The sequence below is a fragment of the Apis mellifera genome, linkage group LG4, assembly GCF_003254395.2.
Source record: "Apis mellifera strain DH4 linkage group LG4, Amel_HAv3.1, whole genome shotgun sequence".
In the NCBI taxonomy this organism is placed as follows: domain Eukaryota; kingdom Metazoa; phylum Arthropoda; class Insecta; order Hymenoptera; family Apidae; genus Apis; species Apis mellifera.
Window position 1 is genome coordinate 3,494,472 of NC_037641.1, and position 16,172 is coordinate 3,510,643.

Sequence of the window (16,172 nt, forward strand, 5' to 3'; positions counted from 1 at the left end):
TTATGAAAAAATTTAAAAATATAAATTTTTCCATGTAAAATAAGTCTTATCTATAAAAAAAGTCATGTTAGGTCAAATTACAAAAACTTCTTATATAATGATGCAATTTGTTAATGATTAATAATAATATAACTCGATTTGTAAAGATTATTATAAACTTATTATAAATTAGAGAATGTAATCAATAAATTATACAAATGCAAACTTTAATGAATATTATCCTTAAAAAATGATGATCTTCTCTATAAACTTTATTTTTCTCTATAAAATTATGCGAAATTCTATAATATATATTTTTTATATACAAATATGTTAATACTTGATGAAATAAAATTATTATATTTTTTAAGTAATAATTTATTTAAAATATATATTAAAACTTATATATTTAATGTATTTATAAATTATTTTTAGATTATAAAATTTATTTGATAATTTTTTTATAGAATTATAGTACAATTTTTTTATAAAAATTTTAGAAGCACTGATGATGCCAGTAGTATCGAAATAGAATCGCAACTACGACTTTAGTCATCTCATTTTATCGTAAATGGATAAATTGTTATCAATATTTAGAAAAATTAATACTTTTTGAAATATTGTTTAATAAATTTCCTTATTTTTATAAAGAATTAATAAAATTCTTTATTATATTGTTCAGTAAAAGTTTTGTAATTATGTCGAATACTGCTGGAAAGGTATTTATTTTTTTAGATAAATTATTTTGAATTATTATTACGATTAAATAAAAATTAAATATTAATTTATTTCTTTTTGAAACATTATATATTGATTATATTGAATCAATTTTTGATAAGTTTTATAAAATTATTTAATAATAAAAATTATATATATGTTATTTTTATGTTATTTTATTATTATGTTATATATATTATCTTATAATTAATTTTTGATAAGTTTTATAAAATTATTTAATAATAAAAATTATATATATGTTATTTTTATGTTATTTTATTAAATTAAGAGTGATATAAATTTAATTTAAATTATTTTATTAAATTAAAAGTGATGATATAAATTTAATTATTAATAAATTATGTATTTAAATAAATTTAAAATTTTTTTATATAATAGATAATCAAATGTAAAGCTGCTGTAGCATGGAAAGAAAAAGAACCTCTTTCACTTGAAGAAATTGAAGTTGCACCTCCAAAAGCTCATGAAGTAAGAATTAAAATTATATTTGTGGCTTTATGTCATACAGATGCTTATACTTTAGATGGATTAGATCCAGAAGGAATTTTTCCTTGTATTCTTGGTCATGAAGGTAGTGGTATTGTTGAAAGTGTAGGAGAAGAAGTTACAGAATTTCAACCTGGTATTATATTTTTATATTATTTATTGTATTGGATATTATATTATTTAACCATTAAATAATTTTATATATCAAAATTATAGGTGACCATGTGATTCCATTATATGTTCCTCAATGTGGGGATTGCAAATTTTGTAAATCCCCAAAAACAAATCTATGTAGTAAGATCCGTACCACACAAGGCAAAGGTGTAATGCCTGATGGGACTTCTAGATTTACATGCAAAGGTCAAACTCTTGCTCATTTCATGGGTTGTTCTACTTTTTCTGAATATACTGTAGTTGCAGATATTTCTCTTGCTAAGGTATTTTTATTTTATAAAATAAACTATTATATTTAACTATTTCATTTATTTTATTAAATTATTCATTTATTTTATTAAATTATTATTATAATAATGAAATATAATGATTAAAATTTATATTAATTTATTAAAAAAAATTTATATAATAGATTGATCCTACTGCACCACTTGATAAAGTATCTTTGTTGGGATGTGGAGTATCTACTGGATATGGTGCTGCTTTAAATACTGCTAAAGTAGAATCTGGAAGTACATGTGCTATATGGGGATTAGGTGCAGTTGGATTGGCAGTTGCATTTGGTTGTAAAAAAGCTGGTGCCAAACGTATTATTGGAATAGATGTGAATCCAAATAAATCTGAAGTTGGTAAGATGAAAGAATTTATTAAAATTTTTTCAAAAATATAAGATATTATTAAACAATTATTATTTTTTAGCTAAAAAATTTGGATGTACCGAATTTATTAATCCTAAAGATTACAATAAACCAATTCAGGAAGTCCTAATAGAACTAACTGATGGTGGATTAGATTATACTTTTGAATGTGTTGGTAATGTGAATACTATGGTAAGTTTTAATTGTTACATCAAAATTTTCAACAAAATATTGAATCTGTTTTGTTAATATTGTTTTTATTGATTTTATTTATTAATAAAAATTAATATCGTATTTTTAGAGAGCTGCATTAGAATCTTGTCATAAAGGTTGGGGTACATCCGTTATTGTAGGTGTAGCTGCAGCGGGTCAAGAAATCAGTACTCGTCCATTTCAGTTGGTAACAGGACGTGTATGGAAAGGAACTGCATTTGGTGGTTGGAAATCTAAAGAAAGTGTTCCTAAATTGGTGAAAGAATATATGTCAAAATCATTAATACTTGATGAATTTGTTACACATACTCTACCCTTTGAAAAGATAAATGAAGGTTTTGATTTATTGCACTCAGGCAATTGGTAAGTTTCAATAATTTTTGTTTAATGAATCATTTAAAATATTATTAAAATATTATTTTTTTTTATTACAGTTTAAGAGCTGTGCTCAAATATTAAAAAGCATATAAATTCTTATAAGTTTTTATATCATTTATATTTTAACTAAAACATTTGTAAAACATTTTACATATAAATAAAGATAATATATTTCCTTATAAATATAATTTTTTATTCCTGTAATTAATTAGGTTCGAAGTGATTGTAGTCTTCAGATTTCTACAACAATCTTTATTCATAAAGAATTCTTACAGCCACATGTACAATACCAATTTGGTGAAATATTAATAGTAGCTCTGGAATGAAGTAAAAATTCTTTACGCTTTGACCAAGTGCATACCTTACAAAATCATCACGGTACGAAGATCATAGACGATGATTTTTCATTGTATATAATTATGTATATACAATATGCAAGACTTTTGGTAAAACTATTTATGTTTGTTTGAAGTTAATATATTTGTTAATCTAGGTCGACGGTAATAATTCAGGCGGAATATAAATTGCGCTCAACGTAGCAAAGAGTATACACGTTAATTAATTTATTTCGCGGACGAGGTTCCCGTACACCAAATGTTCAATGGCACGGAGAGTTTCTATGAATTCTTATTGTATGTTATTTTAAATCTCTGAAAATGATGTGGCCACCTATCATGTTAATTGTTAAAATGCAAAATTTACTCTCAAACAGTTTATGCAGAATAATAAAACGGAAAAATTTAGTTTCGGTGTAAATATGTTTTACTGATAGTTTCTATTTGATATATTAATATTATCGATCAAGTATTTGTAAAAAAGATTAGAGTAAATCTTGTTTTTTTTTTTTAATGAGAATATAAGTAAGTACTTAAATTCGGAATACATGTATCTCTAATTAATAATATATCGGAGCATAAACAAATTAAAATGAAATAAAGCATAATCTAGATTTAAAAACATAATCTCCATGTTTTTTGCTCCTTTCTAAGACAAGAGATACATATAATTTGCACTGGCTATTCCTACGTAAATTGCCGTCTAATACTAGGGCATATTCACATAGTCACACCGATCAGTTTTCTACGGATTATATGTTATACTCTAGAACCTACGGTGTACCACACACTCGTTAAGTAAAAGTTGTTAAGTAAAAATACTTATAATTACAGTAAACGCAGACAAATCACGATGTGTTCGTTGATAACATGAACAATATATACTTTATATACTTGTACTTGATTTTAATAAATTAATATATGATCAATCAATTACGATAAAATATTATACAATACTAATAATAATACAAGAAAAAAAAAATAAAAAGAAATAAATTTTCGAAGAAAGTAGAAAGTTTTATAAATATTAAAAATTGAATATTAATTAAAAAATAGAATATGTAATTTATTTTTATTCATCGTGATTAAACTGCGATTCAGTTTAGTTAGCGAGTATGAAATAGGTCATTTTTTATGCAATATATCTTACACTAAATCTCGCAACGCAAGATGGCTACGAGAGAAAAGAAAATTAAAAAAAAAAAAAAAAAAAAAAAAAAAAAAAAAAAAAAAAAAAGATAAAAATAGTGGAAGAAGAATTAGCGTGAAGAAAATAAATAAGCGTGGAGACAGAAATCTATATTTGCTGTCGGCGTATATTTTCTTGTGTTAAGAATCAGCGAATCAGTGTTTTTATAACGAGAGAGCTCAATTAAATCTATGTTCGTGATTCGGACTATGCAAATACTTTTCTGTTTAATATCCTACGTGTTCAAGCGTGTGCATCTCTCTAAGATTGTATTAGACGCGCGTTTCGCATCTGCTGACGATCTGCCAGATTTTCTCTCTCAGCCAGCTTGTTTTCGTCCGCTGTATTATCGTAAGTCATAGACAGTATTATATATATATATATATTTATATGTATATTTATATATATATATTATGCTTAGACATTATAATTCGAGATATCGTTAATCTAGCGCAATTAGAAATCATAATTACATAGAGCATTTTTCTTCTTTTCTCTTTCTTTTTTCGTATTTCTTTTTTTTTTTCTTTTTTTCTTTTTTTTAAAGATATTATAATTTCTATACGTCGTGGAGTGGACATGTGAATTTTACCCGATGAAGGATGAGCTTCTTTCCCTTTCTCCTATTGCATTGTTTTTTTTTCTCTCTCTCTTTCTCTCTCTCTTTCTCTCTCTCTTTCTCTCTCTTCTCTTTCTCTCTCTCGCGAAACTTCTAGTTTGTAAATGCATAAATAGTATATAATTATATTATTTATAGAGTTGTGCATGGAGGTACCTCGACAGGCACACAGGGTACAACGTATCTCATTAAAATTATAAGGACGATTCTGTCACTGCGTTGAACATCGATATCTCCTGCATAGGGTGTTTGATTAAAATAGAGCGTCACACGAGATTGTTATTGCACGATGTAGCCCTTTAATTATTGCACTGTACAAGCATCCTACGATTCTTCGATTCAGCAGCTTCTTAACCCGTTTGGCACTTGTGTTATGAACAAAAGAAAAAAAAAGAAAAGAGAAGAAAAAAATAGAAAATAAAAAAAAAATATTTATACAATATCCATCATTTAAATTCAATCTATAAAACTAGTTCCAATTAACAAAAATAATATGTTAAATTAATCGTTATAAAAAAATGATCATTCTCGGGTTAAGGATCATGACCAATGGACAAAGAGGACTTAATATATTCAAGTCGTGCAACCACGATGCCAGAGGTTATCCGCTGCTCGTGTCACATCTCGTTAATCCTTGTTAATACTTGTTTCGTTGCTCCTCTGACTTTTAGGTTCACGCGTGAGTCGCAGCCTACGCCGACCTGTTTCATTTGAAGACACCTCCAATCACAACGGCGATACTCGAAATCAGTGGACAACCGGGAGAACGGTTTTCAATTCTCCTTTTTTACAAGAGGAATCGTGTCGTCCGGCTGTTCGATATCACGTTAAGTTGCTGCTCCCGTTTCTGTTGTCGCTGGCTGATTCTAAGGAATCTAAAAGTCTAATGGCTGATCGGCGGACCCTTCGAGATCCTGGGCAGAATCTGTCCCACCGTCTTCGTCGTCGTCCAAATCCACGCTGTTCGTCTTTAATCCACCGTTGCTGATCTTGTTCACGATCGTGTCTGGAATGTTACGATGATAAGTATTATAATATCGCTTTGAACGTTTTACCAGTTGACACAATTAGAATTTACCGCAATCTGGCTTGCTGCCACGTGTTCTAGTCCCAGCGAATTCCACACCATGAGGATCCACACACCAACAGAGTCCCAGGCCACGATGGCACTGGGTGCTTCGATAATACCCTCGAGAATCACAAGCAGGTGCAACGTCGGGTGATGATCGTTTACGTACAGCTGCGCAGGGGCGTTCTGCCTTTGAAAAGCATCCACACCATTCTGGGCCACTTACAAAGATGTCTCTGAAAAAGGATTGTCAAATATTAATGCCTGGTATTATATATATATCTTCTAAAATATCCTATCTATAACATTTTTTAATATATATTAAGACTTTTTACAATGCAAAAGGAATATAAGAAAGATCAAGGAAAGTAAATAAAGGAATGAAAGAATGAAAGATACAAATGTTTAGTTTCAGAAAATCATTAATGCTAGTAAGCTAATGTTATTTATAATTAATTTTTGGAAAAATTTTCTTCTTGTACCAAGAATTATATCCCACCCCAGTAAAATCATTACACATCCAATTTAATCTCTCTATATATATATAACCTGACAGAACGAAAATTCCACTTCTCCAAACGCAACGACCCATCACTTCTTATTTCCCCGTTTGCATCCGAGTTAAAAGCAATTGATTCGGAATGAAAGTTTCACACACGTTCCATGTGTCTGCCTCTTAACGACCAGCCACTCTCCGCTCCGTAGGCACGTACGCTCGAGACCTATTACGCTCGAGCGTAATGTCAAGTCTCTCGAAGGTATTAAAAACTGAAAGGGTTTCTCTCTCTTTCACACTCTCTCTCTTCGTTCTCTTTTCGGGTCACGTATCACGCGGACTTTAATGATTTACAAGCAACGGACACGACGAGATTATATGTATGTATAAAAGGAAAAAAAAAAAATTCGAAATGTAACAAACGGGTTAGACAACTAGGCGGGGATGCACGTGAACGGAATAACATTCCGGAAGTCATCTTACCTGTCCGTGTCGCAACCGTCGAGGAACGGTTTCAGACACGGCTCGTTTTGATCGTGTTCCAGCCCGTACAACTCGGAAAGAGAGAGCCTGCCATCGTTGTCGCTGTCCAAATGTCCGAACATCCACCTGACCTCGCTCTGGCAGCCGATAGGGAAGTGACCTGGAAACAGTGCACAGGAATGAAATATGAATTCCGATGACCCTGTCTCTGCAGCCAGAAATATATAAATATCTCTCGCCAGAGAGGGAGAGGAGAGGAGGGACAACTTGAACAACATAACGTGTGTGTTAAATAAAAATTGGATGCACTTGCGTTCAAAATATTATCTATGTTTCCAGGAAATTGTAATGTTTAAGTGGTGGATCGATACGATTCTGTGACGAGATGAAAAGTTTAATCCAATCGAGGATGAAAATTGTACAAAGTGTTGCATTAATTATCAATATTCTTTTATTATAATATGAGACAATTGTTAGATACGTTTTTGAAAAGTGTCTAAGTATGTGTTGTTCATAGGTAAGTTCATAAATATTTCGTTGAAAAGGATAATTAAAAATATATAACCAATAATAGCAAAATGAAATATAGCCATCCTTTCCGATTTAAAAAATAAATCTTTTATTAATCACGATTAAAATTCGCACGAATTTATCTTTTAAAATTCATTACACGATCATTTTTCCAGGTTAAAATTATAACGCCGATTACTTTAACAATCGTCCATTTCACGGTGGATATATTTCGGTCGCAAGATCGGATTGAAACCGTACAAATTGGGAACAATATCGACACAGACAGAGGAGAGTAATCGGCGACAGATCTGAGGGGGAGGGGGGAGGGAAGCGATTCATTTAAATGGGACAATTCCTCGCTGGTACGAAAGTGATTGTACCGAAGTCGAATAGCGTGCAGTGACGTGAGGCAGTTCCGAACTATTTTGGATCGTGCGCGCTGTAATGTCCAGAGAGACCACCCTTTTCGTGCGGGGCAATTAGTCTCTTGTATATTCAACTCCGATCGGCCACGTTCCCTACAGAACTTGCCCGCTTTTGTGAACGGTTTATTCGGAAACGATACTTTTAACCCCCAATGTTAAACGCGTGTTATCCCCAATGTTGTACGCGGTCGGGATGATCCTTTCGAATTCTTCGAACGATCGAGAGATTTTTAAAAGTTTATCCGTTTTTCTTTTCCTCTTCGAATTTTTAATCGATGCTGCTTTCGATCGTAGAATTTTTTTAGAATGGTAACATTAAGTTAATTTTCTTGGAGAAAAATATGTTCTAATAAAAACAAAATTAATATTCTACGAAATTTAAATTACATTACATTTGGGGATAATTTTGATTTTTATATTATTTTATTAAAAATTTCACTGATTAATTTTAATTTTGTGTTCGATCAGTGTCCAATTTCATCCGTGATTTTAGCATGGTACAAGAACATTGACTCTCGGGTCATTTTGACTGGATTACTCGGTTTAATGACTCTAATCGGAATTGGTGATTCAGGAATCGTTTTAACAGGCTTTCACGAATCACCGGATAATTCCAACAGGATTTGACAACTTAGGAATTGTGTCGATTTAATAAAAATCTTAATCAAACGTAAATTTTTAAATCGATTCTAATATATTTCGAATTCTTAAATTTTATTCTGGATTTTTTTTTTAAGTTTTGAACTTTTCCAACGGAATTTTCAATCGATCTTGTTAATCGAGACGCATTTTAGAGAGAAATTCATAATTTTCAAACCAATTTGCCGTGTCGAAAAACATCGTCCACACCGATAACGCGAATGACGGTGCAAGAATTTCGATGGTTGTTACCTACGTTTCTAATTTGTTGCGCCACGTCATCGCATGTGCAATTTACTGATAATTAGAGCAACTTTTAGCACGTCACCATCGTTTCCGTTTCTACCAACTGTTAAGCAAAACATGGGATGCAATTATCGTTACATTGGTCACGCGATTTTTACGCCCGGCTATTGTTTACCCGAGTAAAATTAACTGAAATATTCCTCAAACGTTATATTTGAGGAATAAATCATGTTTGTAATTTGGATTAAAAAATTAATTTGATTTCAATGAAGTGATTAATTGTTGTTCAAATTTTCTTACAGTGAATATCTTTATCAGTTGAATGTATTAATATAAATTTCCACTTTTAACAATAACTTATTAAATTACTTGATTGATGAAAAAGAGAAACAAAATTATCAATAGATCTTTATGAGCTAATGAAATAAAATTTAAACAATGATTTTGCACATTTAATCTTTCATGATATTCTCAAATTTCAATATCTTGTGAGAGAAAATATTTTAACAATTAGATCAAAATTTACATAGATAATAAAACAAAGATGACAAATTATTTTTTTAAAAGTCTATAATGCTAATATAAATGGATACCATTTATAGTAATCTTATATTATACTCAGAGGATTGAAAATTTTCCAGAACTATATAAGGCTCAATCTAATTATCGAAACCCAATTGGAATGTCATATTCGAAACCATAAATCCAAGACTGACCTAGTTCTAAGATCTATATGCTCGTACCTTTAGGTTTAGGATGAGGGCGACGGTGTTTAGAATCAGCCATCACGACGGAGAACCAATCCAGGAGACGATTCGCCATTGCAGGCTTGGATGACGGGGGGCAATCAGAGTTTCGCGATGATTGGGAGTTGTACGTCGATTTTAAGGGGGATGGAGTCTTTTCCATTACTTCGTTGCTCATCAGATGCTTGTCGTCGTACTTGCTTCCAGCCAGTGCCTGAAATAAATAATTTGTATGAAAATTGAATTAAATATATTTAGGATATTAATATATTCGTGGAAAAATACTTTAGGAGGATTTTAAAAATGATTCTAAATAAATACAAAAATTAATATTCTCAAAAATAAGGAAATAATGGTTATTACTAACTTTATTTATGGAATTATAAATAAATTTGAGTTTGCGTTGCATGAAGTTTGACAGCAAGAAATTGCAGTATCTCTTTATCTAAAACTTTATCTAAAACTTAAATTATAAAATTATGATAATTCTAAATGGATGATATAAAAAAGAATCCAGGAATTCTTTTATTGTGAACGAAAGGATATCGAAGATTTATCGACTCTTAACTTTTTAATTCCTTTCTGCTGTTAATGCAATAATAAGATTATTCGATATCAAAGAATCAATTAAACATAAAAGGCACAAAAGAAAAAAATAAAAGATATAAAATAATGCTCTCCAGTTTCTATCTTATTATTTACTTCTTATACTCACTTGTGAGTATTCTCAGATTTTTAAAAATTATCTTTAAACATCTCTTTTATCGTTTCGAATAATTGAAAGTAATTTTATCCTCTTTCTTTGCCAAAAAAAAAAAAAATTTGAAAATTCCTCATAAACGTCATCAAAGAAAGAAAGAGATGTCCATTACACGCGGAAATAAGTTTCGTCATTAATCATGGCGAGCCTGAATTTATGGGAACCAACGGTAATAATTTTTCTATCCACGAGCACAATTCCATTGTTCCATTAATTAAGAATCTTTCCGCGCGAATTTACATACTTTTAACGGGTTATTCAATGATCCTTCGATTGCGAATTCGAGTTTGATTGTATCGTCGGGGCAATTCGTTGAAATTAATTCACTAACCTGTTCACAAATTAGTAATTCGAAACGAAATTTACTGAAAAGAGCGTTGTGCATTGATCCTTTGATTAACAACACGTTTTAACACGCATTCATTGCGTCGTAACAATATTTTGAAAAATGAGAAAAACTTTTTTCTTTCTTTTTTTGAATTTTACGAAACTTGAATTATCACACACACTTGAATCTCTGACATTAATTCCTGAAATTGAAAATAGAAAATTGTCGAAGAAATTATGCACATTCCGTAATTTTTCTTTTTCCATAATAAAAAAGATATTCTTTTATTAAAGACGATCGATTATTCCATTCTGAAAATTTTCCTCCAATTCTTCTTCTCGTAGGAGGAATCGAGGGGAGAAGGAGACGGGGAGGTTGGCCAATGCGATTATTAACCGTACGAACGTGTAATTTCGGGGTAAATACACGTCTGGTGCACAGGACGGGGTTATAAAGGGTTCGTTCTTCTGGGCTTTCGTGCACCAAACCTCTCGTTTTTCATTTCTCTTCTTAGCCAAGCTCGAGTCATGAACCAGGTTTGTACAGCGTTAATTTTCTCCCCCTCCCCCGGAGGGTTGCTAACAATGAGCAGCAGAAACGATGTATCTCACCTCCCCATTCTAAATTCCTATCTCGCAAATCTCGCCCCGCGCCACTTTATACGCAACCAACCCCCTTGCAAAAACAATCGAACTACGTCTTCATCTTCCGCATTCTCCTTTTTACGCTCTTCCTTCTTCCCTCTCCTTGCTCTTCCCTCCAACGCTGCCCTCGAGCCATTGTTTTTCGAGGCTTGGAAAATAACATTTGATGATTCTTTCTGTGCTATTTGATTTTCACGATCTGATGATTATTTTTAATAAACGATAAAAATCTTAGGATAAAGATTTCCTCGAGAAAGAAGCTTTGATTAGAGAAAATTAATTTTCTGATCCTTGATAATTATTTCAAATTACCAATATTTTTAATATAATTTTATATATTAAGAATATTGGATGATCAAGTAATCCAATATCAATCGAAATTGCTATAAAATGTTGTCCAAAAAATCAGCAAGGATTAGAAATTCTTACGGACGGATCTGGTTTACTCGTGGCATGCACGAGTCTTACGGGGTTGCAACCGTCCGTAACGATATTACGGCTCCTCGTCGTCTGGCGACGCTTTCCGTCGGATCGATGGGAAAGACGCCTCGTCTGGGCTCGAAAATACGAGCTATCGACTCGTACAGGTCTTACGGTCGACCAATGAGAGCTTCATCGCCATTGAAAAATACTCGACTTGCCCGTAAAAAAGGATCGAGGCTCGATTTTATAGGCTCGCAACTATGATTCTGGTAATTTTTATTTCAAAGGTTTTCAGCATTGAGTATTGGCTATTGAGAATTAAAAATTTAAAAAATTATGAAATTATGAATTTAAAAGAATTCGTATAACATGATATGCTTTTTATAAATCTTGCCAATAGTGATCAATTTATTTATTTCATTAAACTTGTTTGTGAAAAATTTAGAATAGGAAATTTGTATGAATTTTCTAATTTCTGGTTCTTAAAAAGAAATTTAATATAAATATATACGATACATTCTTTCTAATGGATGGATCTATGTGAAGTGTTTTCTTTTTTTTTAATTTAAAAGAATTTAAAACATTTCGTATCATTTTAAAAGATGTCTCTTTCCTCATCCTGTATTATTCTCAATCAAAAAACACGTGTGAAAAAATGTGTAAAACTATGTTCTCTTTCAATTTTTCATCTTATGCCATATTTTTAAATATAAATTTCAAATTCGTAAAAGAGTATAAATTCCAGTTGCCAAACAATACCAAAACTATTTCCTCCGATTAAACTGGAGAATATTAGGTATATAGTAGTCCTCTTAGATCTGTTATTTTAGCCTTCAGCGTGTTAATAAACTAGTCCTGCTATTGATTCAGTGTTTCCACGGTAACGTGGGGTTATCATCCCTTGGAAAGGAAATTCTAGATTCCCCCGTCTCGAGTTTACGCCACCCGTAGAACGCATTCTCCGAGAGATAAATATAAGTTTTCCTCTCGGGTAATTAAAGGATCAAACCGTTTCTTCAAATTGTTTTCTTTGAAACCATTTCCGATATCCTTGATTATTTTTATTTAATTTTTTCATTTGTACGCTTTACACATGGTCGAAATGTGTAAAATCCTTTGGAATTTAACGATTTGATGTACCGTTGAATAATATATTTTCTGCAAATAAATATAATTTGTAAAATAACTTTATAATATAATAGTAATATTTTATCAATTTTTTATAAAAAATTTTAAATTATATTTCACATCGAATTAGAATAAGAAGATTTAGAAAAAAGAAGTCGATAATATTGATGTTAAATTTTGAAAAGATTACATCGATAATACAATCTGTAATCGATATGAAAAATAAACAAAAGAATTATTAATAACAATCAATGAAATGAAATTTTATTTATAATGATTTTTTTAATTGAATTTGTCGAATTAAAATTTGATAAATATCATTTTTAATAAAGATGTCTAATATCAATAAATAATAACAAGTTGTCAGAGACTCGTAAACAAAACGAATAATATGGATTATCTACTTTTCCGATTGTCGATTATATTGAAAACTCCAATTATCATCGGAGGTAACAGTACCTTTCGAACGATATTTCAATTTCCCCAGCCGAGCTTGCGAGCTGACACGCGTGATTAAGCAAAATTATACAGGCATCCGCATTTAATAATCCGGTATCGTCCGTGTAAAATTAGCCCGATAATTGGCAACGACCTCGACGATGGACCGTGATCGTTCGATAATTTCCCTCGATCTTCCGCAGCCATGTCCAACGAATCTGGATTATCGACTGATAATTGATGCTGATTATTTTCATTTCACATTTAACGAACACGGTACAACTTTTGATAGGAAATCAAGGAAAATTTTAAAATGTATCTTTCTTGTTTCTCTCGAAACGTTTAATTAATTGTTTCGTTACCGATCGTTTGCATATGCTATATGGATGGATTATTTCTTTTTTTCTAGCACGATTCTAAAAAACAAGATTAAAATTATTAAAAATAAAACATTTCAATGATTTTTATCAAATAATATCTTACCAATTTTTTAAATTTTAATACCACCAATTTTTCGTACGCCATTCTAAATTTTAAATCTCGATTCCGATATCGAAGCATTGTTCCTTATAACAATTTACTTTTTTTCTTTCTATAACGAAACAATTAATAAAACCGATCAAATTGCATTTATAACGTTAATAAAAAATATCGTTCAACGATACGAGTTCGGTCATTAAATAAATCCCAAAATTATTTACATTACATTTATGGAATCGAATCGTTTCGAATGCACGCAAAAAACAAATTCCTGAATTTTTTCCTGGGAATTAATTACATCGCGAGAAAATTTTAAAAACAAATTTTCAACAAGAGATTAACGTTATCGATTCTTATAATCGATAATAAAAAAAAAAAGAATTAACTCTCCTCGACTTATTGAAAATTAGTTCCTTTCTTTTTAATTTTTCCAGGAAAAGTCAATAATAAATTATCCCGTTTCTTCCGTTCGTTTCTTTTTTTTTTTTCTTTTTAGTCAGAAACAAAGGGAGATACAGAAGGATCAACGTGATAGAAGAAACGGGATAAGTATTAATTACCGGCGTGGCGAGGAATAATTTAAGAAAGGATTGCAGGATTAATTTTGCTCCTGAAACAGCTTCTCGAATTAAACCTCTTCCCATCTCTTTTCACCCGCCCCGAGGAGGATCCGACTCCCTCTCTCCTTCAGATTTCCTTTATTCACCGGCATCTCTCCCTCTCAACATTTTCCTTCGGTTGTTTATCTTCAATTTTCCCGCGCGACTTATTGTTTCTCTTCGTTTCTTCCTTATCCCCTCCCCTCTTCTCTCTCTCTCTCCCTCTCTCTTCTCTCTCAGGAGAAAAGAAGAAAGAAACTCCAGGCAGACCAATAGGAGGAGAATCTTGAAGGCGGAATGGAGGTTGAATCTTTTATCATTTCTGTTTTGGGGCCACGGAAATGGGGAAAAGAGGTGTTCTTATATACATATACACGTATATAGAGGGGCTTGATTCAGGGACACGTCTGAATGGATTCGCCCGAACTGTTCGCCCGTCAGTTTTCAAGATACGGATACGCTGTATCAAAATATTGCGAGAAATGAAAGAAGAACGGAGAGTAAAAAATAGCCTTTGCTCAAAAAGAAAGAAAATAGTAGTAGTAGAGTGAGAAATAGTCTTCTGTGTAAAAAAAATAAAAGAAAAATATGTTGCATCGAAAGGAAAATGACAACAAATATAGAAGAAGATAATTTAAGAAATTTATAAAATATACTTGATATTTTTTTTGTATTTTCTTTCATTTCGATTTTTAAAAATTTTTCATTCGATTAATTATTTATTTATTTCGAGGGAAATTTATCAAGACCAGAATTCATTTTACTACGTATCTCTGAAAAATTTTACTGATCTATCGATCCTTTCGATTATTATATTTTTTTTTATCCTAATAATAACTTGCTCCTAAAAAAAAATTTGAACATCTCGAGATCAAGAAGAAGACGAAAATAAAACATCATAATATATATATTCTCTAAAATTAAAAAAAAAAAATTCTTTCTACAGAATAGATAAGATCGATAAATCTATGAAAATCACGGTTGTTTGCGCAATGTCGCCCGATTGAAATTTGTTCCCAAGTGGAAAGTTTTGACCCTTGCTCCTCTCCCGTCTCCTGGCGGAGACAGGATCGATCGGATGAAATTAAATTTCGAAGCGAAAGTATCTCTGGAGAAAGGAGAGGGAAAAAAAAAAAGAAAAGGAAAAAAGAAGAAAAAAATAAAATAGAGGAAACTTTCACGCCGCTTGGTCACGAAAATCCGGGACTTATTGTGAGGGTGAAAACAGAACTTTTAACGAGACACACCTTTTTTTTTTTCTCTCCCCACCCTTGGAGATTCTCCCTGCGAAAGGAGTGGAGAGTTCGGTTTTTAAAAGACAATACAACCATCGTTGAAACGGATAAAAAGGACGGGAGGAATCCTAAGACAAAAGCGAAACCCATTGAGAAGAAGACACGGGGAGGGGAGGGGAAGGCAAAACGCGCGATGAAATGTTCATTGAATTGACTACTAATCCATTCAAATGAGAGGAGAGGAGGAGGGTAGAGCAGAAAGGGGGAATTATTGGATAAAAGCTTGGAAAAAAAACCTTTTTAAATTGAATATCTATCGCATTGTCCCATTCTAATTCGTCTAGTTTTCATCCTCCTTAGTGACCATTCCCTTTCTCTTTCTCTACCGCGCCATTTTGTAACTTTTCTCTTCCGCGGCTACTGAATGATCGAACGTCGATATTCGTGAGGAATCTGTCGAGGATTTTTTGAATTACTTTCCTTTGATTTGATATCCAAATTGTGGCAAAATGTAGTACAAATTTTACAGACGATTCATTCCACTCATTCTTTCTAATTATACGATCTAAAATACATTGTTCAAGAAAATATTGGAAACATTTGTTATTTTCAATATTTAATTCTTAAAAAAATATATATTAATCCCTCGTGTCGTGTTATCCACTAGACTACTCTAACATTACATAATATAATAACAAATGATGAAAAATTTATTTACAAATATTAATATCGTACGAATAATTCAATTATTTAAACAAATTATCATCAAAT

The 16,172-nt window shown here is 31.3% G+C and overlaps 2 protein-coding genes across 2 annotated transcripts in view; one reads left to right on the forward strand and one right to left on the reverse strand.

Moving 5' to 3' along the window:
- The first annotated feature begins 479 nt into the window (after positions 1-479).
- On the forward strand, positions 480-3,424 carry LOC409773 (alcohol dehydrogenase class-3). The gene is made up of 7 exons (XM_393266.6): positions 480-698; positions 1,096-1,339; positions 1,420-1,640; positions 1,790-2,006; positions 2,077-2,207; positions 2,317-2,591; positions 2,663-3,424. The coding sequence occupies exons 1-7, from the start codon at positions 678-680 to the stop codon at positions 2,685-2,687; spliced, it is 1,134 nt and encodes a 377-aa protein (XP_393266.1). The 5' UTR covers positions 480-677; the 3' UTR covers positions 2,688-3,424.
- Positions 3,425-4,239: 815 nt separating this feature from the next.
- Positions 4,240-16,172, reverse strand: part of LOC409774 (proteoglycan Cow) — a 168,861-nt gene continuing 156,928 nt past the window's right edge. The window contains exons 7-10 of the mRNA XM_393267.7: positions 9,364-9,580; positions 6,798-6,957; positions 5,828-6,054; positions 4,240-5,755 (exon numbers count right to left, since the gene is read on the reverse strand). Of these exons, the coding sequence (XP_393267.5) occupies positions 5,625-5,755; positions 5,828-6,054; positions 6,798-6,957; positions 9,364-9,580 (735 nt within the window). The 3' untranslated portion in view covers positions 4,240-5,624. The remainder of the gene's footprint in view (positions 5,756-5,827; positions 6,055-6,797; positions 6,958-9,363; positions 9,581-16,172) is intronic.